Below are 27,923 nucleotides of genomic sequence, written 5' to 3'. Positions count from 1 at the left end.
AGGGTGGCAAATAGAAACAAACTGCATTTCAAACAAAAACAAACAAACAAACCTCCAACACATCAATTTGTTTGTTATCTGTAAAGCTCTTTTAGTGGCTAGTAGTGGGACCGGCTGGTGAGCGAGATACTTATGTTTGTATGTATGTCTGTCGAATTGTCAAAAGATAGAGGCAACCAGACCTTTGGCACTAATTAAATGCATGAGCGAGAGTTTTCGCCGCAGCTTAGTTAGTCGGTGGCAGTCAATTTAGTTAAACGGTTCGTACGGTACAGGCACGCTTCAATCCATATTTGCCCGTGTAACGTGTTTGTGAGTACGTGTGTGTGTGCGAGCGTGTTCGAGTTTATGAGTGGGGTCAATCACTTGCGTATATCTTCTCTGTTGACAATTCACATTGAACTGCAAGAACAACAACAAAAATAATAACACATCAACAAAAGTGCACGCAATTTTGCAAACATTGTCTCGCAAAGTGAATGATTCTGGGGAAAATCGTTACCGGAAATTAATAAAATGACGGATTTAATTCACCTTGTAAGTCCTCATCCACCACATGCAGAGGTACAGACATCCAAAGAATTTGTTTCTGTTTTCTATTTGGTTGTAATTGCTTTTTATTTGGCTTTTAGTTTTGGTCCATCTTAAATATTGGCTTACAAAAAAGAAATCATTGAAATCATTGCTTTTTTCTTCAATTTAATTTATTGGCCAGAAGTTCTCTGGATTTGCTCGACCTTTGCATGCTTTGTGGATATTCGTAAGAAATAATTGCTGAATTCTTTTTTGTAATTACATTCTATTTGTATCCACCGTACAATTTAATTGTGATTTATGTGAAGCAATAAGTTTGTGTGTTGGTAAGCCAAGGTTCGATCCTTATGCGCGCCCTTTTATGCGTTTGTTATTATTGAAGGTATACTTGTATGTTGTTGTTTCCTGTGCGTCCTTGACCTTGTCCCTCTGTATGTTGTGAGTTGTGTCTGTGCGTGGTTGTGCAACAATAACATGTTTGGGTAAATTAGAGCTTTTTCCCAACAAAAAGGATAAATATGTAGATGAAAAAGCTTTCCTATTATCAAAGAAGAGAGATAAAGAACATAAAACATGGGTTGTTGTAAGGAATGTCTTTGGTGGTATCAAGATGTTGCTTAAAAAGGAACAGTGTTTTGAGATAAAATTTTCTTCATGTTGAACTGAAGTGGTTATCATGTTTCAATTGTGTTTATTGATAATCATATCGCTGTGAACACTAAATTATACCGCTGTCGTTTTCGGTGAGTTGAAGATAATATTTGACTTCACCTCTAGTTTTGTTGTAGTTCAATTATTCAAGACCTATTGGGGTACATTTTATCAAAATTATCTTTAATATGGTTTTAATCTAATCGTCGTTATTTATAGCTACTTAATGTGGATTTGCCGATATGGTTACTATTCGATTAATCTATAGCACCACATTTAAATAATCTTACTGAATTTTGTTTTATGTTCAAAACAACAAACTTTTGGGGATTAGTTAATTAAAAATTTTCTACAACATCACAGTGGATGCGTCCAACGACAAAAATCAAAAAAATGTCATATCATTTTTAAAATTTTAAGATGCAAATCGCTTCTAAACATTCAAAATTTTAATTAATTCTCTTTCGAGTTGAGCTGTTAGGCCTTTAGAGATACATTGAAAAATTAGGAGTCTACCGAAGTCCCACGCATCCAACCATTACACTACGTTTCACGGGTGGTAAAGCCGATCTTCAGGTGTATTAGGATGTTGTTGTTGTGGCAGACGAAGGCAAAGCTTGGAAACTAGTATATATATCGCACTTCATTAGATAAATGTATATGCGAAATTATGTCAGTTAATTGAAACTCCAAACTTTTCCTATAGTCCTGCTTGGTAATCCCATTTTTCAACGTTCACAAATACTATGGTAAGTTTTATTCCTACATCATTAGTAATTGCTCTTCTATATCAGAAGATTTTATTTTTGATTTGATCATCAATTATTGTCTACTAAAGTTTTGACAAGTTGATGGTAGCTTAGAACGCTAAGACGCCGGCAACCTTGACACTCAGTTGTCGGAGACGCAGTTTCGAATCCCAGCCTGGCTCATGCTGAAATTATTTTTTATTTTTGCCTTATTAAGGCGAAGGTCATTTATAGTGATATTTAATTAATTCTCTTTCGAGTTGAGCTGTTAGGCCTTTAGAGATACATTGAAAAATTAGAGTTTCAATTAACTGACATAATTTCGCATATACATTTGTCTAATGTATAGTAAATGTGAATTTAATTTTTTTGGTACACAATTTTATATTTGTAAGGGCTTTTACTATTCTAAGAGCACAATTTCTGTCTTAATTTTACTGTCCCCACTTCGAGGATGAATGTCCAATAACAAGGATATCATGAGATAATTATATTAACCGGTTTTGAAAATTTTTGAAAACCGAAAACCGATTTTTGGAAAAATTGAAAATTTCGGTTAACCGAAAACCGTTTTGTTTGGAAAAACCCTAGTACGGAGGGTATATTAAGTTTGTTTCTCTGTTTGTAGCACACCGAACTAATCATTTTCGACCCTATAAAGTACATATATATTTTTCAATTTCAATTCATTTATTCGTAATAATTAAGCCTTTGGGCCAATTTAATTACAAAGTTATTTCAATTAATTATGGCATTAGATTTTACATATAAAACTTAAACTCTACAAATGTATGTATCATGGGTATAGATGCATCTCCATATTCTCTTAAAATAAAGACGTATGCCATTATCAACAGTGAGATTCCGGTTTATTGTATAAAATTAATAAGTTTACTTTTAAAAGCCGATATAGTATGTGCAAAATGTCTTTCATTATAAGGTATAAATGTATTCCACAGCCTGCATACCCTTACTACAAAAGAGTATTGCATTGCGAGAGAATTAAATCTTGGACAAACCAATGTTCTCAATCGTGGTGACGGTCCAAAAGAAAAGATTGACGTTAGGTATTGCGGAGATCCATTTTTAAACACTCTATAAAACATTAGCAGTAATCTTACTTTTATGAAGGTATCAAATGAGCAACCTAGGAAATCAAAAACATACTGCGTCACATGATCATTGGGACGTAGTCCATACACATATCGAATTATTCTATTAAAGCATAGTCTCAGGGATGTTACATCTGTTATTGTTGTTCCGGAATAAACCTCCAACCCATATAAAATAATTGGCATTAAAAAGGATCGAGCCATAAGCTTTCGCATATTTAGAGACAGGGAGCAGGGAATTCCGTGTAGTCGGCGAAGACCAAAGGTAATTCTTGATAAAATGTGATTTATATGAGTACTAAAATCTAACCTTTGATCAACATAAATTCCCAGAGTTTTCATGTGGTCAACATACTCGATTACATTGCCACCTATGTTGATATCAGGTATGTCACATGAACGTGCGTTAAATACCAAAGCTTTAGATTTCGATATATTTAAAGAAATAAAATTTACAGTACACCAGTCCTCAACTCTACTTAGAGACATTTGAATATTATATATTAAACCACCTACATTATCTATATTAGAGGAAAAAAGCATTTGTAAATCATCTGCATACAAGTGGCTGCTCGTATCTGTGAGCCTTTCAAATATGTCGTTTATATATAAACTAAAAAGCAAGGGCCCTAAAACCGATCCCTGCGGTACACCCGTTTTCAAAATCTTCAATGATGAAACTGTATTTTGAAACTTCACAAACTGCTTTCTCTCAAATAAGAAATTCTTTAATAAAGCACATGACATTTTCGAAAAGTGGAAGGTGTTAAACAATTTGTTTAATAATAGTTCATGACATACCGACTCAAAGGCTCTGCTCAGATCTAATGTAATTAATATAGAAACTTTTTTGTTGTCCGTATTACGTCTTATTTCGTCAGTTAAACTTGTCATTAAAGTTGTAGTATTGAAATGTTTCCTGAAACCCGACTGAAATTTTGAAATTCTTTCAGACACATTCTCACTAGCAATAATTTGTTTATTCATTAAAATTTCGAGGACTTTGGAACATACTGGCAAAATACTTATTGGCCTGAAATCAGAACAGTTAATCGGTCTACGATTTTTGGGAATGGGAACAACCCTTGCAACCTTCCACAAATCAGGATATGAATTCGACATTAAAATATAATTATAAATATGCACTAAATGCCTTGAAATTAATGGATATATGCACTGCAGAAACTTAGGGGATATACCGTCCACACCAGTAGCGTTTGATTTTATGCTATGCAATGCATTCCACACGTCTTGATCATCTACTGATTGAAAGCAGAATTCATTTAAATTATTTCTCTCTGAGTGTGGAAAAATTAAATTAGGTGCATTACTAGGAGGACGAAGGAGAAAATGATTATTAAATTGGATTGGATTGGTTGGATGCGTGGGACTTCGGTAGACTCCTAATTTTTCAATGTATCTTTAAAGGCCTAACAGCTCAACTCGAAAGAGAATTAATTAAAGATTATTAAATTCTTCAGCATCTACTTGTTCACCAAGTTCATTAGCACTCTCAGTTACACCTAAATTTCTAATTTCTCTCCACCTACCAGAATGAGACACTGACTCAAACAAATTCTGAAAATAGACATTTCTGCGCTTTCTTATAATAGATTTGAGTTTATTCCTATATTTACAGTAAATTCTCCAGTTCTCATTGCACTTGTTTTCCATAAAAGCCCTGTAAGCCATATCCCTCTTCTCTTTGGCTAGTAAAATAACAGGCTCATTCATCCAAGTCGTGCTTTTTCGATTGAATACTCTCTTGAGTGGGATATGTCGGTCAAATAGATCAGTAATAACTGCATTTAATAGTTCTACTTTATAGTATATGTCTTCGCTATAGTAGATTTCACTGAAGTCTACTGCACTTACATCCATTGCACAATCATCAAAATTAAATGAACTGTAATCTCTGACATATTTCACATTTTCACGTAAATCACATTGAATTGCTACTGACATATATATTAGGGCGTGATATGAGTTCATAGCTGGAAATTGGAATTGCTTGCTATTTAGAACTAAATTCCTATTAGATACTAAAAAGTAGTCTATTAAGGAACTTCTTTCCGAACCTATACTAAAATGAGTCGGAAGGCAGTTATGAATTATTTCCAGCTCTAATCTTCTACACGCGTCTCTCATTATATGCCCGCGTTCAAATAAATCTATATTAAAGTCTCCCATAAAGACCACGTTCTCATACCTTCCAACCATTTCCGACAAAACATGTTCACATCTCGGTAGTCCGCCATGGGGTAGGTATAAGACACCAACTAATAACTTTCTTCCCTCTGTCATGTCAATTTCCACAAATAACCCTTCAACCAGCCCCTCCTCCATAATATCAAACACCACTTTAGACTTAAATTTCTCATTTACATACATACACACTCCTCCCCCCCTTCTCACTATCCTGTCGTTTCTGAAAATCTTGTAACCATCAATTTTTACAGCTCCATCTAGAGTATAACTTCTTAACCAGGTTTCCGATATTCCAACAACATCAAATTTTCCATTATCCACAAGATCTCGAATTTCGTCAATTTTCGTACATGCAGATCTTGGAGCAATACTTTGTGCATTCATATGCAAAATATTAAGATTATTGGGAGAAAGATGTAGATTATGAATCTCATGCCTATTGACAATGGCCCCCAAATTATCATTCATAATATTTATATAGAGAAGCAAACCATACCCATGATACATAAAAAGACTTAAGATTAAAACTAAACCTACATGTTATAATTTTATTATTTTCCATTTTATTTACATTTATTGCTCGCAAAAAATAAATAAAAAGAATAAAAAAGGCATATCAATTCTAATTTATAACCAGCAGAAACGTTTTGAATAGCAGATAATACATACATAAGTATGTCTTAATGGTTATAAAAACGTATAAATTCTTACTATAAACAATATGTAAAAACATGAAGTGAAAAGATACAATGAATAAGCTTGCAAAGAGAAAAGAAATTTTTGTTTGTAATCTAGATATTAACATCATTTATTTTATCGCTTCGGACAGTCTTCTCAGATCCATCGGGGAGTACCAACTTTGCCTCAGGAACAACCAAGTTTTTAATGTAGTTGTTTTATTGGTACTTTTTATCTTCTCTTTACCACTTTTTTATCCCGCACCAAATATGCAGTGTTGTATTTATTTTATTTTCTTATTTGTTTCAAAATAGTCTCTCAACTCAAAGCACGATGCAGATGACAGTCTAAGAGAATTCTGTTTTCTTCATTTTTATCTTGATGATTTCTTATAGAATTTAAGAGTTATTTGAATACGGGATGTTTCGGCTGTTTATGGAGTTGTTTTGTTGGTAGCTATTTTTTTTTTTTTATTTATCTTGTCTTTAACACCTTTTCCTTTATCTCGCACAAATTATGCAGTGTACAATGAACAAATTATATTTTATTTATTGTTTTAAACAATTACAGAGATATTCCATATAACATTGCAACTTTGTCACTAATTCTTTCAGTCAATCCACTTTTTACACATGTAAGATAAGTAAGATTTTAGCAATTTATTTTTTTCACGAGCGAACAAAAAATACGTCTATTCACGTGCCATATTCCTCTTTAATTTGGGGAGATCGGCCCATTCGTTTTCGATATATCGTTGGCACCGCAAAACGCTTTTACAAAAAAGGGTTTCGAGAAAAACGGGTTTTAAGTTGAGCCTCTAAACACAAAACTCAACGGATTCTTCTAACATACGGGTGGGGAGAAAAATTATTGTTTAAAGTGAATACCTCAAAATTTTTCTTTTTCTTTCTCGAGTTGTTGGTAGGTAGCAGGTAGCCATTTACCACAAAACTATGCAACATTTTTCAATAACAAAAATTCCAGAAGTAGTTTAAGATGTGCTCTTTCAGGAGGAAAAAACATCTACATAAAAATATTTGTAGTTTCTTTGAAAAAAATTCATGAAATTTTTTTTTTTTTTGGTCTACACAACTAGGTGTAACCCCTTAAATCTTATAAAGTACCGAAAAATCGGTGGTAACCCTGTATGGAGGAAATGGACCGATATGGCATTTCCTTGTAAGGGCGTGTTCTGGACAGGGACGTAGCCAGGATTTCATTTCGGGGGGGGCCCACCTGACCAAAATTTTGAAAGTTCATGTTAGCGAAAATTTCTTATTTAGCAAAGACATAAACCTTATTTTAGAATTATATTACTGATGAAATATTGTTCATTACTATATTTTAATTAAAATGACGTAAGACTTCTTGGCCAATGTCCCATGTCTTTTTGACAATATATCAGAGTTAATTTATGTTCATAACAATGGATTTATTAATAATAGCATATATTTTTGGGTGTATCATTTATCAAATAACTCACAACTACAGTGAATGTTATGTAATTCAGTGATATCACTTCGGTTAGACCAATCGGAAAACCTTAGATATAGCTTAACATTTAGTTTTGTTGTTTACATGGAATGTTGAGGACCTTTCCTTTGTTTCCTACTTCACAAAAGTTCAAAATCACGGCTTCAATTTTCCACTCGAATTCTATTGAGCAATTTATGGAAGGAAAATGGGATTAGTAGAGATTTATGCAGAGGGAACGTTCGGATATCATGGCGTTATCCAGTAGTATATTTTATATTTGCAGGTATATTTAGGAGTTATATAAATAAAGGAAAAAAACGCCGAGATACGTGTCTCCTTTTTTGTGTTTTATCACGCTGCCATGTCATATTCGGTGTCAATTTCGGAAATTCAATCGTTGTTATTGTCATAAAGAAACCTATTGTAGTTAGTTCCCAATCGTAGACTTTATCGCAAAGAATTTCTGGAGGCTGATAGTGGTTTTCTTGATAGAGCACTAATGCAGAGCAAGAGTGAGTCTATCCATGATGAAATTTTAGCACCCAATCGCGGGAAAATCGTCGGACTTCTCTTACAGAAATTCTGGTTTCCTATGGTGGATCTTCTCATAAGTTGATCAGGAACTTGGAAAACTCTGAAAACCAGTCTTGAATTCTTTTAAAATGAAATTCTGGCGCCAATCCAAGGTCTATACATGTATACATTCTTTTAGCAAAAATTCATAAACACAATTTTTCCCAATCTACATTTTTTTTACTCTCAGCCTTTAGTCAAAATGTGCCTCATCGAAATAACGGTTTCAAGGAAGAAATGTGTTCAGAAAATTTGGAGACCACTTAGCTATGTTCGTCCATCTGGGTGGCTGCCTGGAGAACACGATAATTCTCGAACAGATCAACCGACTCTGTCCAAAATATGGCCTTCGTTATATTTTGTCCACATTTCGATCAACTTCGAATATGGACAATATCGATCCACTCTTTCGATATCCTTCCACAGAGTATTTCTAAAATTTTCAGGGAAGTGCAGGTTAAGACCTCTCTGGATAATTAGTAAATATGGCTTCACTTCCTTTATGGTAATAATTTAGTTATAAGTAAAAACATGAAAAAATAAATTAATAAACAAAAAGACCTCTCGGGAAACGCTTTGGTATTTTGCAACAAATGTTCTCGGGTCCCCTATTACTACAGTACATGTTTTTTCAGGGAGAAGTCCATACTTTGATAGAAAATTGCCCTAAGGCAATCATGTGTAGTTGTTGGTGCGCACGACAACTTTATCGCGATATTTCTTCGAGCCTTATATAAAGTTCGAAGGTGGTGATTTTCGGTCTACTCCTTCTGGAATTTTAACTCAAATATCAGGAATTTTAGCTAAAGCGGTATTTGCGATTTTTCGTGAATGAAGCCACAGATTTGGACCAAACTCTGGATTTAGTAATATTTTGTCCAAACTTAGTTTTAGCTCGAAAATGAACAACCTTTGTGAAAAACTGAAAAGACTGGTGGAATGGAATGACCCCCAAAATAATATCTACTTCTATGATAAACTATGTTGGTCCGGTCCATTTCTTCAGGTACCTTCTCCGCAACACTATATTTTGTTGGCAAGTTCATACGTCCGCAAATGGCTACACAATGCTGAAAATCTCCTAATACATATGTAGCTTTGGGTTAACGGATTTTGGTTGTGTAGCCGTTGTTCGATCTGCCCATATATGAAAGTTTCAGTTCACACAGTCCCAGGGTATATTCCTGTCCGCAACGCCGACTGATACTTGTTGAGATTTTGACGAAGAAGAATCTGTTTCCGACCAGTTTTTTTTTGATTTCGTTTGTCGTCACAAAGTCCTTTGCCGAAGAAGGAAAAAGGAACATTTCTAGAAATGTGTATCCATTGAAAGTATAAACTTTAACCTCAATAATCTTTATTTTATTATCATTCAAAAGGATGAACAAAATATAAAAATACGACAGAAAAATCCTTTTTTGTACAATAGGCATTTACTAATTTGTAGCAAGAGACCAGTTTCAAATAATGTCAACGGGCGGTGGAACAGAATTCTATCATAAAAAATGGTTGATATGGTTTTTTTGCAAATTTGAAACATAATAAAGAACTTGTAATTGTTATGATGTTCAAAATAGTTCATTACAAATAGGTGTTAGAAACTATATACAAAAATTTAAAACCACAAAATTAAGCAACGATTCTATCTTTTATTGTTGAATTGCTCTTATCCAAAATTTCAAAAACAAAAGATCGCAAAAATTGTTTTTTCTGGATGGTGTTTATAAGCCGTAACAAATACAAATAAACATTTTGTTCTGAACTCAGTTACACTTACATTCAGCGTAAAATTACGAATAAACGCTTAAACAACACCTTTAAACTTAACAACAACTATGCGGAAAACTTCTCAAAAAGCCTAACGTGTTCATTAGTCTTTAGACTTTCAAATATGTTGGACAATAAGTATACCAATGTAGTTAAATAATTCTCTGTAATACTTCCACCAAATACTTTACTTATTTCTTGAAAAATTTAAAACATTTTAAAATTTTATTCAAAAATTAAAAAAATGTGTAGCGTAAGCTAATATCCTATGGGATTGCCCCCCCCCCCCCCCCCCTGGCTACGTCGGTGGTTCTGGACACTGAGTTCATTATTAAAACCTATTCGGTTTGAATATTTGCCGAAATAAATCGATATATAAATCATATAGGGAATATACGAAATCGAAAATCTTTCATGGCGAGGTTCACTATGCAATAAGAACTCCTGGTACCGGATTACAGCAAATTTGGTTGAACAATGTGTTGGTAACAGTAAAATACGTCTATACAGGCTGATCCGTTACATGGGAGCCACGGGAAAACTTCGACCTAAGAATGCAATATTTTTGTTAGGATATTTTTAGGCCACTAGGAAGTATTTTTGTCACACCTTCCCATGTAAGTGCCACCACTGTGAAAATGTTACAACAAAAATATTACATTTCTTGATATCAATAATAGAATTTTCAGGCGGCAACTTTCAGTATACCGCAAACTCTGTCGACATCTAGGTATGACGAAGCATGTAATTCGTTCTTTGCAGAAAAATTTAATGAGGGGTATATACATTAAGGCTTCTTTTTTGTGAAAAACCTACCTACTAATTTTTTTTTCCAATTGACCAAAAACCTTATATATGAACTTTTATGGCGATCGGTTAACGTATTGCGGCCTTTAGAGAATTTTCGTGAATATGCACATTTGACCCCATATAAATTACTGTGGAAACAAAGATGGTTCGGGTGGAACGAGTTAAGGTTTACCGATCGCCATAAAATTTCATATTTTAAGTTTTTGGGGTGCCACCGTGGTGCAATGGTATGCACTAGGGTTATGACTTTTAGACCTTTTTTCTCAAAAATGATTTCCTGTAGCGAGAATGAATGAACTTTTGCCTATTAATGCCAAAAATAACATTCATTCCATTTAATTATTAAAAAAGGTCATGCACAAACCATTTTGAAAAAAATGATTTTTTGGAAAATTCTATGAAATGAAAAAAAAATTGTCCTCAAAAAAAATTTTTCCTGTTGCATGAGTGAATTACCGTTGACCTATTAATAACTAAAATAACTTTTATTCCATTTAAATATTAAAAAAGGTCACGCACAAACCACTTTCAATTTATATGATATATGGAATAAAGTTATGTATGATATAAAATGATATATATGTTATGATATGGCGATAAAATTGGTGAGAAACAAAAGTTTATGTCATGTTGGTTATATTGTGTGGTTTTAAAGCTTTTTTTGAGTCGTATATGTGCTTAAAGTGACTCCAACATTTTTTCAAAAAAGCTCATATATGAAAACTTTGAAAGCTTTTTGTGCGTGAGCTTTTTTTGTTGAATCAACTTATAATTAAGATTTTATCTAATCTTAGGCAAAAGTTCATCAAAATATGATACAGGGATATGAGGTTGTAAAAAAGTCATAACCCTAGTATGCACACCCGCCTTGCACGCTGAAGGTCGTGGGTTAAATTCCCCAACCAGTCAACACCAAACACTTTTCAACGGTGGCAAAATACCCCTCAGTAATGTTGGCGACATTTCCTGAGTATTTCGGACTTGTAAAACTTCTCTACACGCCGTTCGGACTCGGCAATAAGCAGTAGGTCCCATATCATTGAGCTAATATGAATCGGGGTGCACTCATTGATATTAGAGAAGTCTCCCTTGTCCCATCTGGGATGTTTGTGGAACAATTAATAATAATAGCTACATTTTTTGACCGAACTACCCGTAATTTCACGTGTGGGGTTCCCAGTGGTCACAAAATATCTCCACTAAAAACCGTCAACGTAGGTCGATGTTTCGGTATAGCCCCCATATAACGGTACCTCCCGATTTTCGGTATTTTGAGGATTTTAACTAAAATTTTTGACCGAACTACCTGTAATTTGACAGTTGAGGTTCCTAGAAATCACAAAATATCTCCTCCAAAAATTGTCAACTTAGGTCCATGTTTTGATGTAGCCCCCATATAACCGTACCTCCATATTTTCGGTATTTTGAATATTTTAGCAACAATTGTTGACCGAACTGTCAAACTACATTTGACAGTTGAGTGATCACAAAACATCTCCACTAAAAACTGTCAACATAGGTGCATGTTTTGGTTTAGCCCCCGTATAGCGGTACCCCCGATTTTCGGCAGTTTTTCCCCAATTTTCGGTTTTTTTTTGGATTTTAGCTACAATTTTTGGTCCAAGTATCTGCAATTCGACATTTGGCTTTCGTAATGTTTTTTATTTAGTTTAAGTTCGAAGATGGATTATATCGGTCCACTCCTTCCGGTACCTCCCCCACAAAAGTTCGGAAATGTTCGGAAAATTTGTGCGCACTATATCTCTTGAAGGGAGTAACCGATTAGGTCCATACTTTGCACATCGTGAAATTTTTACCAGACTTATATGAGGTTCTAGTATGGACTCAATCGATCCACTCCTTCGGGTACATTCCACACAAAATTTCAGAAAAGTTCAGTTCAGGACCTGTTCTCGAATCTCTTTGATTTTTGTTGTGCCAACTTGTATTCACTGCCCCCCATAAGACGGTACAAGTTTCATCAGGGGCAAGTCCATACTTCTTGAGAAAATGGCCTGAAAGTTGTAAAAAATGCCTATGACCCCGTGTGTAGTGGTTGGAGCGCAAGATAACTCTCGAACGGATTTTGTGCCAACTTAGTTGAAGTTCGAAGATAAGCCATATCGGTCCACTCCTTCAGGTACCTCCCCCACAAAAGTTCAAAAATGTTCGGAAAAATTGTGCGCAAGATAACTCTTCATGGGAGTGACCAATTTGGTCCATACTTTACACATCCTAATGTATCTACCAGATATAGATCAGGTTCGAATATGGAGTATATTTGTCCATTCCTACGGGTACCTCCCACACAAAATTTTGGATAAATTCACTTTAAGACCTGCTCTCGAATCATTTTGATTTTTGTTGAAGCAACATGCATTCGCTTCCTCAATTACGACAGTAAAAGTTTTTTCAGGGGAAAGTCAATACTTCTTGAGAAAACAGTCCGAAAGTTGTAAAAAAAACCCCATGGCACCACACGTAGCGGCTGGAGAGCTCGAACCGAGTACTGCGTTCGTCCACACCAGCCAAGATCATCCATATACGTTAACGTATATGAGAATAACAATCAGTCGTCGTTGAACAGCCGACAAGTAAACATATGCATGGATGTACGCATAATTTTTGTGGGGACACTGAACAAAACCGCACACACCCGCCACTTGTTTACTGGTCGTAGTTCTAACAACCACTGAATGCTGACTCAAATGTTCTTGTGATTCTCTCACTACTTTACTCTCTTTCTATTTTGATCATCAATGGTCCACACTTTGGACATCGTAATATTTCTTCGAATATTAGATGAAATTCAAAGGTGGTGCTTATAGGTCGGCAAAGGCGGCTAATACTTTTTTACTTGTTTTTTTTATATACATATATTTTGTAAACATAGGCGCTACCATTTCAAAAATATGTTTGCAAATACGTACAATTTTGTCATAAATTTGATTTTTCGCGAATCCATTTGGACATTTCGGGATTATTTTTGGACATTTCGGGATTATTTTTTAGAATTTTTTTCTAAACATTCAAATTAAAACGGTCATATCTTTTATGCGCAACGATCAAGGTTAGTTATAACAAGTAAGAAGGCGTTAAGGTTAGCCGGGTTGAACTTGTTGTACCCTCCACCACGAGTTGTATTTAAGTAAAATGGAACAATTAGTTTCCTTTCGTGTATGAAGAAGACTGAGTACCAAATTTCAGCAATTTCGGTAAAATAAGGTGGTTAACCTTCAAAATACCGAAATTCGGCAGGTACCGTTCTACTATATCAAAACGTCGATTTATACCGACAAATTTCTGGCGGAAAATTTTTAGACTCAAAGAATACAATCTACATATATAAAAGAGTAAAGTGATGATGTGATCTACAACGCCCAGACGAAACGGCTGAAGCTAGAATCCCCAAATTTTGTGTGAGGATTAGTCTTGGGGCAAAGGTGCTCGATAAGGCTGGGTTTTTGGAAATTCGTCCTAGAAGGGTACGAAAAGTACTAAAATGTACTAAAAATGGTACCATTTGTGTGGGGGGCCGACTAAGAATCAACGCCCAGACGAAACGGCTGAAGCTAGAATTCCCAAATTTTAGGTGAGGATTAGTCTTGGGGCGAAGGTGCTCGATAAGGCTGGGTTTTTGGAAATTCGTCCTACAAGGGTGCGAAAAGCACTAAAATGTACTAAAAATTGTCAAATTTGTGTGGGGGGCCGACTAGGAATCAACGCCCAGACGAAACGGCTGAAGCTAGAATTCCCAAATTTTGGGTGAGGATTAGTCTTGGGGCGAAGGTGCTCGATAAGGCTGGGTTTTTGGAAATTCGTCCTACAAGGGTGCGAAAAGCACTAAAATGTACTAAAAATGGTCAAATTTGTGTGGGGGCCGTCTAAGAATCAACGCCCAGGCGAAACTGCTGAAGCTAGAATTCCCAAATTTTGGGTGAGGATTAGTCTTGGGGCGAAGGTGCTTGATAAGGCTGGGTTTTTGGAAATTCGTCCTACAAGGGTGCGAAAAGCACTAAAATGTACTAAAAATGTTCAAATTTGTGTGCGGGCCGACTAAGAATCAACGCCCAGACGAAACTGCTTAAGCTAGAATTCCCAAATTTTGGGTGAGGATTAGTCTTGGGGCGAAGGTGCTCGATAAGGCTGGGTTTTTGGAAATTCGTCCTACAAGGGTGCGAAAAGCACTAAAATGTACTAAAAATGGTCAAATTTGTGTGGGGGCCGACTAGGAATCAACACCCTGACGAAACGGCTGAAGCTAGAATTCCCAAATTTTGGGTGAGGATTAATCTTGAGGCGAAGGTGCTCGATAAGGCTGGGTTTTTGGAAATTCGTCCTACAAGGGTGCGAAAAGCACTAAAATGTACTAAAAATGGTCAAATTTGTGTGGGGGCCGACTAAGAATCAATGCCCAGACGAAACGGAAGAAGCTATAAGCTTGAAATTTTGAGTGTGGGTTGGTGTTGGTATGTTGGCGTGAGATAAGGCTCGGTTTTTGGAAATTCGTACTTTTGGGTACGAAAAGTACTTAATGGTACCAAATTTGGTACAATATGAATTTAAGTGATCGGATAGAGCTGGAATAGTGAAATTTGGAATTAAGATTACTATTGGAGTGTGGGATTGGGATACTTTTGGAAATTCGTACTTATGGCAACGAAGAGTACTAAATGGTACCAAATTTGGTACAATTTGGATTTGGGTGATCAGATACATTTGGAATCCTGAAATTCGAAATTAAGATTAGTTTTGGAGTGTTGGATAGAGGTAGGTATGGAAATTCGGACCTATGGGAACAAAAAGTACTAAATGGTACTAAATTTGGTACAATTTGGACTACGGTGATCTGATGCAGCTGTAATTCTGAAATTTGGAATTAAGATTACTGTTGGCGTGTAAGATTGAAGTAGTTGTAGAAATTCGTACTTATGGGTACGAAAGTACTAAATGGTACCAAATTTGATACAGTTTGCAATTGGGTGAATCGATATAGCTGGAAACCTGAGACTGTTGGAGTGTAAGATTGATAAAGTTTTGGAAATTTGTACTTATGGGTAGGAAAAGTACTAAATAGTACTAAATTTGGTACAATTTGGATTTCAGTGATAGGATACATTTGGAATCGTGAAATTCGGAATTAAAATTGATGTTGGAGTGTTGATAGAGGTAGGTTTAGAAATTCGTACTATGGATACGAATAGTTCTAAATGGTTCCAAATTTGGATTTGAGTTATCGGATATATCTGGAATCCTGAAATTCGGAATTAAGCTTATTGTTTGAAAATTTGTACTTATGGGTACGAAAAGTACTAAATGGTACTAAATTTGGTACAATTTGGATTTCGGTGATCTGATGTAGCTGCCATCCTCAAGTTTGGAACTAAAATACCTGTTGAATTGTAGGATTGATAAAATGTTGGAAATTTTTAGTTATGGGTAGGAAAAGTACTAAATAGTACTAAATTTGGTACAATTTGGATTTGAGCGAACGGATAGAGTTGGAATCAAGAAATTTGGAATTAAGATTACTTTTGGAGTGTAGGATTGAGATATGGAAGTAGTTTTTGAAATTCGTACTTATGAGTACGAAAAGTACTAAATTTGGTACAATTTGGATTTGAGCGAACGGCTAGAGGTGGAATCTTGAAGTTTGGAATTAAGATTACTGTTGGGGTGTAGGATTGAGGAAGTTTTGGAAATTCGTACTTATATGTATGAAAGGTACTAAACGGTACTAAATTTGGTACAACTTGGATTTGAGCGAACGGTTAGAGCTGGAATCTTGAATTTTGGATTTAATATTACTGTTGGGGAAATGCGTGCTTATGCTTACCAAAAGTACTACATTTTGTACAATTAGGATTTGGATGAAATTATAGCGCTCGAATCCTAAAATGTGGAATTAGGTACACTTAGGGGTACAAAATGGTTCCATGTATGGTACAATTTTGTATTGGATGAACGGATAGATCTGGATTCGATTTAAGAAATATGTGCCATAAATATACGAAAAGTTGTAAATGGCACAGGATTTGGTACAATTTGTTATTGTGTAAAGGGAATTTTGAAATAATTGGAGGAGGTTCGTATTTATGTATTTACATGTAAAGTACTAAATAGTTCTATAATTGGTTTTGAGGGAACAGATAGAGCTGGGAATGAGGATGGCGGTTGTTGGGTTAGGCCATATTTGCGAACCTCAATTAAAATATCTCAAAAAATGTGGATTGCTCTTGTGTAGGCGTGACAAAATGTTTCCACCATTCTATATTATATATTGTTTATTTGTTTTGCATATTTAACGCATACGAAGTAGCGGGCACTTTGCTAGTATTTCTATATTTCTATTTTCGATATTTCTAAAAAAAAACAAGATGCACGCTTCTATGGGGGATGTAGGAAGACTTCGACCTATTCTGATAATTCTCTTCCCCATGGAAAGCTAAACAACAAATTTCAGTCATTTCGGTGGGATATTGACGTTCAGAATTACGAAAATCGGGAGGTACCGTTCAATGGGGGCTATATGAAGGCATGGACCTATACCGATAGTTTTATACCCCCAATGAAGACTAAATACCAACTAAATCAGCCATTTCGGTGGAATATTGAGGCCACAACTTTCAAAATACTGAAAATTGGGATGTACCTTTCTATGGGGCTATATAAAGGTGTAGACCCATACCGACAAATTAAGAGGAGAAAGTTGGAAGCCCCCAACGAAGACAAAATACCAAATTTCAGGCATTTCGATTGTGGCCATAACCTTTAAAATACCGAAAATCGGGAGGTACCGTTCTATAGGGGCTATATGAAGGCGTGGACGATGCGCAAAGTTTGGATCAATCAGAAACTCCCTGCGAGAGTTATCTTGGGGTTATGCCATTTTAGTTGGTGACGTCAGGGTTTTTTGGAGCTTTAAGTCATTATCTCAGGAAAAATGGACTTACCCCAAAAACAATTATACCGGCGTAAAGAGGGCCACTAGGAAAACTTGCTGGAAAAAAATTCAAAACGATCCAAGAGGAGGTCCTAACCATCACTTTTTCCGAATTTGGTGGGGGAGGTACCCTAAGGTGTTGACCGATATAGTCCATATTCCAACCTGATACGTGGCTGGATGAAATAACACGATATACAAAGATTGTACCAATCAGAAACTCCCTGCGACAGTTATCTTGCGGATTTACCGTTTTGTTGGTGCGTCAGGGTTTCTTGGATCTCTTTGGCCATTATCTCTGGATGTATGGACTTTCCCCCGCAAAAAAATTGTACCGTCGTATAGGGGGCCGCAAGAACAACTTGTTGGAAAAAATTTCAACATGAACCTCGAGGAGGTCTTAAACTGCAAATTTGTGAGAGTTATCGTTCACAATATTTTACGGAAAAATTTTGAACATTTATGGGGGAGGCACCCAAGGATACGACCGATATGGCCCATCTTCGAACAAAAACTGAGTTTGTGCAAAATATTACGAATTAAAAAATTTGGTTATATCACTGTGACACAAAATGGAGGTGAAAATCTGGGGCAGAGATAATTCCTTTTGGGGATGAAAGCCCTTGGTCAGTATATTTAGAATCCCGAAGGAAGTTTCTGCTGAAGACTTTGTAAGGCATCTGAAATTAGCGTTATATCTTTGTTAACTGTTGTTTTAGCTAATTTATGAGATGACATGTCTTCAGTCAAATCGAATGAGCATTTTATTCGCAGAGCATTTCGCCTTCTAACTCGCTTCCTTCAATGTCCTTTTCGTCCCTTATTTTAAGAACCGCTATCAAAGTACCACAACATGACGTTTTTCAGCTTCGAAATGTTTTGCAAAAATGTCGCTCATTTACAACTTTGAATGTCGTAATAATTTTCTCAAGCTTAAATCAAGTCCGTAGATGGACCATATCGGACAACTCCTTCCGATACCTCCCTAACAATAGTTTAAAATTTTTTCTAAAGTGCATTGAAGGTAGTACCTGTTATTGTGATTACAACCATAAAATGTTTTTGGTGGGTAAGTTCATGCTTCCTGACATAATGACCCAAGAGCTCTCAAATTCTACGGCGACCAAGTAAAACAGATGGTTGCCACGAAAGGTAATGTTCATACTCTAATCCAATCAGATTTGTAATGATGTGGTGAGAAAATTTCCCCACACAAACATTTCTTACGATAACGTCACCTTCCTTTGTCGTTCGATGCGCGAAATCCGGATAATTTTGGGTCGTCAACTTTAAATCGGTTTAAATAACTAAGGTCGAGAAGTCTCTAATTTCATGCACACTTATTGAAAGATTCGAAATCGTCAAAATACCGTAGAATCACGATCATTCATTCCACGATAATATGGAGACCCCATAGTGGCCATTGGATAAATTTTCTTCTTAATTGAATGTACATTTACCTTACGGTTATGGTCAGTTTCTTACACGTAGCATTTTTAATGTTTAATGTATTCATTGATAATCTTGTAGGACCGATTTCACGTTTTTCTGAAATACGGTTCCACATTTCAGTATATAGTCCGCATAGATTTTGCATTCACATTTATTACCAATAATCTTCAATTAAATCTTTGTTTAACTTTTCTTTCTTCCCTCTTCTAGTGTAAAAGCCAAGCCCTTAAATTGGCACCCTTTGTCAATTTCGTGGTATTGTATTTTGCATTTGTAAGGAATCCCCACGGAGAACTATGGACAACGATATTGAAGTGTGCTCCCATTGTGAGTCTTATGTTTTTCGTTGTAATGAAAGGATTCGCTTTTAACAAACAGTAAGTATTGCTAAAAAAATATAACACACTCATTCCATATATTTAAATTTGTCTAAACTCTTCCCCAGGTACAAATATTCCCAACTGATACTTATTGGTTTGATATTCTCGTGTGGCGGTGATGTTTTGCTCAATATCGATATGTTCCCACATGGTATGGGATCATTTGCTGTTGCTCAAATATTTTACATATCAGCATTTGGTTTTAAGCCACTCCAATGGAAGCTGGGAATACCGTTTTATGTTCTTTGGGCCATAAGTAAGAAAAATAACACTCTTTAAAAGTAAGTTTTAATTTTTAATATGAAAATTGTTGTTTTTAATTTTTAGCCATTGGTTTGGTATTCAAACGCCTTGAGGGTGTCTTAATTGTGGGTCTTCCAATTTACGGCTTGTTGCTGTTGACCATGTGTTACCGTTCAGTGGCCCGTGCTGTCCATTACAAGACTCCCATCTTTATTTTGTGTGGCATTTGCAGTGTGTTGTTTGTGATATCCGACAGTTTGATTGCCTTTGATATGTTCTTACTACCAGTTCCCAATGCTAGGGTAAGTATAAATGATGCACACTATCCACCCCTTTTGTTATATCATATTTTCTCTTTTAGTTATGGATCATGATCACCTATTATGCTGCTCAATTTGGCATTGCCTTAAGCACAACTATTGACATGTCGAAAAAGAAACCCGGTAAAATGTCACCAATGAAGAAGAATGGCAGTGCCCGTCGTCGTGTCAAATAAAAAAAGACTGATTTAAACCATCTTCCATAATACAAAACCAAAAACTAGACAAAAAGTTAACCTACAACATACATACATATATAGTCCGTATGTCTTTTCTTAACCACCAAACAAATAATGTAACCGAAATACTTCCATTCTCTGTGTATTACCAAGAAACTAAAACAAACCAAATATATTTAAACAAAACAGTTAATGTAAATCTTGTTAACTAGTTGTAGATAGTTAAATGTTTGTTAATCCACTTATCTTCCAAACTACCAATATACAAAACTGTTCAAACTAGAAACCTCAATTTTAAAATGTAGCACGTAAACAGAATGCACAGTGACGTATCATTAGATGATTTAATCATGACAAAATAAAAAAAAAAAAACAAATGCCAATTATTAAGAAAGAAAAAAACTGTTATATAAAAATTGTACATACTTTTTTGGTAGATATATGTTATGTGTTTTGTGAACTTTGTGAAATAAATATAAATTATATGAAAGAAAAACACCACCTAGATTTTTATTGCCTTTATGTATTTTCCAGAACCTGCAGGGATTATTAAGGTTTGTGAAAATTAATATCCCGTCATATTCGGTCGTAAGTCCCTCCTGAGTTTTTTCAATCTCACTTTTAAGTTGAAACGGTAGAGAGACAGAACTCACGGGGAAATTATATTCAAAATAAGACTGATCGTTGTTATACACTCCACCATAAGATGGAGGGTATAATTATATTTGTGATTCCTTATAACACTGTACGACAATTTCAAAAAATTGCGTTACACTTGAACCGGAATATATACGTCTGAAACTCATGGTAGAACAAATCAGGTAAAGTAAATAGTACAACAAATGCAACTCAACAACAACCACATAGAAATTTGTTTTTGTTTGTAATGTTAGTGTCAACGGTAAATGTAAACAAAATAAGGAAATGCCTATAAATTATTGGAATTTAAAAAAAAACTAATATTTTTTTAACTTTGGTTGAATATTTTGGAAAACATGAATGAAAACACGTTAGATTTTCAATTTGAATGTTTCCATATCATTCCACTAAATGCATAATTTCTCGCAGATAGTAGAATTCTTGCAAAAATGTTTGGGGTCGCTGGTAATTCATCGAAAAAGGAGAAGCTGATTCAATCTTTTGTTTTTGAAATCAAAATAGAACACGTTTATTAGGGCTTTATTCTTTTCAAGTTTAACAAAATACCACACATATTAACAGATATTGTACCGCCTTTATAACAGGTGTTTTAGTGCAGGCATGACCATATGATATTGGCAACTTATAACAGTGTGTTAGTAAGTTTGTATTCACGCAAGCAGAACTAAAACCTTCAAATACCGAATATCGGGAGGTACCGTTCTATGGAGGCTATATGAAGGCGTGAACCTATACCAACAAATTTCAAGCGGAAAGTTCTATACACCCAACGATAACTAAATACCAAATTTCAACCATTTTGGTGAGATAATGAAGCTAAAACTTTCAAAATACCGAATATCGGGAGGTACCGTTCTATGGAGACAATATTAAGGCGGGGACCTATACCAACAAATTTTTGGTGGAACGTTTTACATCCTCAACGAAGGCTACTTCAACCATTTTGATGGGGAGGGTTACTAACCCGACGCCCAAACCCAAGTTTTTAACGTTCTTATGGGTGAACGCGCGGCACATGTTAGCTCACTACCTTTAACGGGTGTTAAAGGCAGTTCCCCAGGTGACACCACGGGGAGGTCAGTGTCCACTTGAGATGAAAGAGGGACCGAGATAAATCCTGGGCTTTGCCATGTTAAAGCCGGTCAAGACCGTTGCTTGGTATCATTCATCCCCTACATGAAATTCATCAAGGAAAATCAAACACTTTATTCGATATCAATGTGAGACACGAACAAAATTTAAAAAAATCACAAACAAACCATATTCTGACACCGCAGCATGATAGAAGAACAAACATACGAATACACTTGTCCCGTCGTTTTCCCCCATCACTTCCACTTTTGTGGTTATGGGTCCCCAAAGGTTTGAGGCCTTGTTGTCAAAAGGGATTATTTCTTCTAAATCATTTCTTCTAAACCGCTAAGAATTTTAATTTCCTCTCGGAGAAAAATATTTAGCTCTCGTCTTAAAGAACTAATTCTGAACACACAAAATCCCCCAAACCGCATCTTCAAGAAGAAAAGACTAACAGCCTGTTTTTGTATGTCGAAAAGAAAATGTGTGCGAATGAAAAACGTAGAAACTCGAGTGTGTTTTTCAAATTTATTTTTTGTTTTGAAGCAAAAGCCAAGGAATTATATTTCGAAAACTAAAGTTTGCGCTTCTTGCATTCGCACACATTTTCGGGTTTCGACATACAGAAACAGGCCGTAAGGCACGAATTCGCCGTCGATTCGATATAATTTGTTGACTACTATTAACTCAAATATGGCCGTAAATCGTTGTTTTAGTGTAATTTTCATAACTATGTATGTCTTTGCTAAATGTTTGAGGCGAAAACGTGGTGAATTATCCTAGACACAAACCACATAAATAAAGTTGCCATTGGTCACATGTTGTAGAATGTCGCGCTCGCATATATTTCAAGTAACTACAACCAGAGGTTATTAGTGGCTTCAAACACAATCAAAAATGTTTAAATGAGAAAAATTATAAAGAACATATTTTTCATTTTAAATTTTCATAGAACAGGAATCCAACTCCTGAATTGGAAATATGAGGGGCTAGTACTTCCATTGTTTGAGATAAAAAGTCTTCTGAAAGTAGTAAAATTACTTAGAACAGTTAAAAAGCAACTTGAATACGAAACTGACGTTTCACATCAAAAAGTTAGATCAAACATCGGTGGATAGTTCGAAACTACTTTTGCAGTTAACATCCAGTCGATAGAAAAGTCTATTCAAAGTTTGACTTTAAGAGCAAAGGTTTTGCTATAGCCAAGTCAATGTGTAAAGATCCGAGGAATTTAAATAAAAAGAAGTAAAAGAGCGCAATAGTCGAACGGGGCCGACCATGTGATACCACTTCCCCTGGGCACTAATTTTCCGCGGAATTTATTTATATGATTGCGAAGTCTACCTTGTTCTTTCGGGGATGTTGCGGGAATATATGTAGGTATGACTGCGACACGTTATATATTACTTTCATTACTTCGGACAGATGGAAAGATGGGTCATTTTGGCCACATATACATACTTTCTTCTTCAAACAATTAAAATTTTGTATTAAGAAAGAAAAATATCAAACGCATTTAGAAACAGCTTTTGGTGGCTTTATCCAATTCGATCAATGAAAGAGAGTAATATTTCGAGGTAGTATAAAAACTTCAAAACTCCATAAAGCATCATAATTTGCATATATTTTAATACCTTTGAATCATGGTTGCCAAATTTTGTAGCATGGAAGGTAAACGTATTTTTTTATAAACAAACCAATACTATAAGGGAAAACATACTTATATGTGACGGTGTGCCTGAGCTAACTTTGAATGGAAGGTGCTTACAGCTAGGTAGTTTTGCGGATTCTGAAACTACAATGTTCATGGCTGAAAAAAATAAAAAAGAGAAACGGTGGTTCAGGCGCACCGTGATGTTAGACAGTAGTTCCTTTATCTAACTGCTACATTGATATAATTTGCATCAAGTGAGAGGTCAAGAGTTGGTTTTCAAGTTTAGTTTTCGTAAGTTGTCCGAATATGCCTCAGGAATTTAAATTACTCATTAACAAGTAAAAAAGTATCAGTCGGCTTTGTTGTACACTCAGCCAGTGTGAATTGAAACTTTCATCTATTGACAATATCGAATCTAATTTTTGGAAGTATGAACTTGCCGACATAAGAATATATTTGGTTTGATGCTCAAAAGTGGAGGACGTACTTGAAGAAATGAACCGACAGTGTACATTAGAAGTAATTAATTTCCATAGATTTTGTGCCCACCAGTCATTTCAGTTGTTGGCTGCATAACTTAGCGTTATTGGACCACTATGTCGGGAAGCATGGACTTGCCACGAAAAACATAATATCGTTTAAACAGGACCACAACGATTATCATCGGTATAGTTTTCTAAGGGATCTTTGAACATATACTAAACTGCACTTTAACAAAAATGTTGAACTTTTGTGAGGGAGGTACCCTAAGGAGAGTCACTACACATGGTGCCATAGGGTTTTTTTACAGCTTTCCGGTTATCTTATTAGGAAGCGCGGAATTGCTCCTGCAAAAAGCGAGAAAAGCGCATACAAAAATGTACAAAGAAACCAAAGCTATTCGAGAGCAGACCTTGAACTGCATTTTTCTGAAATTTTGAGTGGGAGGTACCCGAAGCAGTTGACACATATAGTCCATATTCGAACTAGATCTATGTCTCACAGAAATATTATTATGTGCAATGTATGGACCAAATCGGTTACTGTCTTCAAGAGTAATCGTGCGCACCATTTCAGTGAAAATGTTTAACATTTGTCGGGAGGTACCTTAAGGAGTGCACCGATATGGCTTATCTTTGAACTTAAACTAAGTTCGGACAAAATATTACCATGACCAACCACTACACGTGGTCCTGTAGGGGTTTTTTACACTTTTCGGGCTATTTTCACAGGAAGTATGAACTTGCTCCTGATAGAATTTTTACTGTCATAGTCAGGGCAGCGAATACAAGTAGCTACAACAAAAAACAAAGCGATTCGAGAGCAGGTCCTAAACTGAACTATTCCGAAATTTTGTGTGGGAGGTACCCGAAAGAGTTAACCATAGAGTCCACATTGCACCTTCATCTATGTCTGGTAGAAATTTTACGATATGCAAAGTATGGACCAAACCGGTTACTTCCTTCAAGAGTTAGGGCGTGCACAATTTTTCCGAACATTTTCGAACTTTTGTGGGGGAGGTATCTACTTCAAATGGTCTGAAACGGATTTCATCCAAACATCCTTGGGTTCTAAAATCATTATTTCGATGAGGCACATTTTGTCCGTATGAAAGTGTGTATACCCTCGTTAGCATAAATGCTAAGGGTATAAAAACTAAATTTGGATATTTTTTTCCCACAAAAGTTATGGTCAATTTTAGAAGCTAAATACTATCTGATCATTATCAACAATTATTGTCACTATCCTTGACCAAAATTATTATTATTTAGCTTCTGATTAAATTGCAATCGAAACATATGACATATGCAAAATTATGCAAAATGCATAAATTTTTGCATATGTATAAAATTCTTTTCAGACAAGTCAATAAAATAGAGAAATGTATAACCACAGCCTCAACCTTCAAAATACCGAAAATCGGGAGGTATCCTTCTATGGGGGCTATATGAAGGCTTGAACCAAAACCGACAAATTTTAGGTGGAAAGTTGTTAACCCATAAGGAAGACTTAACACCAAGTTTCAGCCATTTTGGCGGGATATTGAGGCCACAATCTTCAAAACACCAGAAATCGGGAGGTACCGTACTATGGGGGCTATATGAAGACGTGGACCTATACCGAGAAATTTCAGGTGGGAAGTTTTATACTCCCAATGGAGACTAAATACCAAATTTCAGCCATTTCGGAGGGATGTTGAGGCCACAACCTTCAAAGTAGCAGAAATCCGGAGGTACCGTTCTATGGGGGCTATATCAAGACGTTTCAGGTAGAAAGTGTTATACCCCCAAGGAAGACTTAATACCAAATTTCAGCCATTTCGGAGGGATATTGAGGCCACAACCATCAATATACCAGAAATCCGGAGGTACCGTTCTTTGTGGGTATATGAAGACGTGGACCTATGCGGACAAATTTCAAGTGTAAAGTTTCATACCCTAGCGAAGACTTAATATCACATTCCAGCCACTTCGGTGGGATTTTTAGATCAAAAACCATTGTGTATATGTTTGCATATGGTTTTGCATATGCTCATTTTATGCAAATATGTAAAAATATGTCAAAATATGCACGATATGCAAAATATGCAAACATTTCTGGGCCTAATTCGTTTTATTTTGTGATAAAACGAGTTTCTGCCTAATCAGATTTTCTCTACGACCATCCTAACCATATATGCATTTGCATAGGATTCCGCTGCACAGTGTGTCCAAATTCAATATTTTGTGGCAAAAATGCAAAAAACAAATTTTCGACAATTCCCAAAAATTATACATGAAGGCGTAGAAAACATGCTAGCTAAGAGAGAAAAATAAAAATTTAGTTGGTTGTGCCGTTATAATTGAAGTAACGGTACCTATAACATGACCTTATTTTCGTTAAAAAAAAGTATTAACAATCGCAAGGAATTCGTCGATTTTGTGTGGATCACATTATAACGAGGTTTTGGAATTTTTTAATGGTTATTTTTGCTATCCGATAATACGAAACCTGACGTATTAAACTGAGCTTAGAAGTAAATGAATTTGAGTTCCTGTCCTGTAGAATACCCTGTTTTGTTTTGAACATTTTTAACGTGTGTATTTTTAGTTAGTTCTTTTTTAGTAGGATATAATTAAAAAGTTCCACGGGGTTCCACTGTTGTAATGGTATTCAAATATAGAGGAGCTCTCGAACTATCAATTTCTTAAAAGATTAGTTGCGACCAAGTGAGACGCCGGGAAATATGCCCCCTATAACGGTACCACCCGATATTATGTATTTTCAGGATTTTACCTGCAATAATCAACCGATTTAAATATAACGTTTTCTACGAGTAAACTACCTCCTTACCAAAAATTGTTTATATAGGTCCACGTTTTGATGTAGCCCCCATATAACGATACTGCATTATATCAGGTATTTTAGAGTTTTTAAATACATTTTCGGAACGATGTTGCTACAATTTTGCATTTAGGATTTCTAGTGGTAAACAAATTTGCACACAAAAAATTGTGGGCACAGATCCACTTTTTGATAGAACTTTCACATAACGGTACCCCCAATTTTAGGTATTTCGGTGTTCAAAGATACATTCTTCGATCGAATTATATATTGTTTAATATTGGCAAATATAATTTGATAATATTTAACAAAATATACACCGTATGGAATTAATAATGAGATTTCGAGTTATTTTGGGATGTCTGCTGTCTGGTAAATCAACACATTCAGACAAATTTGATAAATACGCACAAGAAACGTGTAAGGTTCATTTAGGCATTTATAGTTAGTATAATATGCCAGCCACTATTCATAATGTGTTACTTCATGGAAAAGCTATAATAGAAGCATGTATACTTCCTATTGGGCAACTATTGGAGGAGAGTCACGACTTAAGGATATACGGAAATACCACCAGAACTTTACGCGAAAGATTTCCAGAAAGGACACAAACGAAGACTTGGTCCACCGACTTTTGGTATCATCTGACCCGTTTATTTTTAGTTTAAGAAATACCTCAAAACTAAAAAAACATAATTTAAACAGCGAAATAGCGTAAAAATGGCTAAGTAAATATTCATCCATGAATATAATTTGTTCTATTTTTGTTATAGTATACATATTTATTGAATTATTTTATGCTGTTAAAACACAAGTCTGTATATGAGAATATAACGTTTTATGTTTCTATATCTCCAAAACGTATTTAAAATAACTCTAAGAAATTATCAATTCTTATTTAAATGTATCTATATCACATAAACTTTAAAATTTCGAAAAACTTTTTTTATTCAATAAAATTCTGTAGAAGACGTTGACCTAATAGCTTGTAGCTATATGAAATAAAATATCTATGTCTGGTAAACATCTCCTCCAAATTTCATAGCTCTTTCTTTATCCGTCTAGAAAATATCGATTTTTGACACAAAAACTCCATTTTGGACACACTGTGCGCTGTCTAGTGATTAACTACCCACAAGGAAAACTGAGGATCCCTG

The 27,923-nt window shown here is 35.4% G+C and overlaps 1 protein-coding gene across 2 annotated transcripts; it reads left to right on the top strand.

Annotated features, from left to right (window-relative positions):
• The first annotated feature begins 12 nt into the window (after positions 1–12).
• LOC141391393 (lysoplasmalogenase TMEM86A) lies at positions 13–20,571 on the top strand. Of its 2 annotated transcripts, none has more exons than XM_073964296.1 (5): positions 13–537; positions 19,164–19,330; positions 19,399–19,589; positions 19,661–19,878; positions 19,938–20,571. In XM_073964296.1, the coding sequence occupies exons 1-5, from the start codon at positions 517–519 to the stop codon at positions 20,070–20,072; spliced, it is 732 nt and encodes a 243-aa protein (XP_073820397.1). In that variant the 5' UTR covers positions 13–516; the 3' UTR covers positions 20,073–20,571. The 2 variants fall into 2 exon arrangements, with proteins under 2 accessions (XP_073820397.1, XP_073820396.1); XM_073964295.1 differs by having other exon boundaries at positions 233–564.
• Positions 20,572–27,923: the final 7,352 nt, after the last annotated feature.

Source organism: Musca autumnalis, unplaced genomic scaffold, assembly GCF_047663935.1.
Source record: "Musca autumnalis isolate F117 unplaced genomic scaffold, ASM4766393v1 scaffold_1, whole genome shotgun sequence".
In the NCBI taxonomy this organism is placed as follows: Eukaryota; Metazoa; Arthropoda; class Insecta; order Diptera; family Muscidae; genus Musca; species Musca autumnalis.
This window is presented reverse-complemented; position numbering and strand designations above follow the sequence as displayed.

Bases quoted from the DNA above. Each gene is read 5' to 3' on its own strand.
- LOC141391393 (XM_073964295.1), top strand. From the start codon at position 517: ATGACGGATTTAATTCACCTTGTAAGTCCTCATCCACCACATGCAGAG. The intron at 565-19,163 runs GTACAGACATCC...TCCCTCTTCTAG, and splicing joins CTCATCCACCACATGCAGAG to TGTAAAAGCCAAGCCCTTAA. The intron at 19,590-19,660 runs GTAAGAAAAATA...TTTAATTTTTAG, and splicing joins TTATGTTCTTTGGGCCATAA to CCATTGGTTTGGTATTCAAA.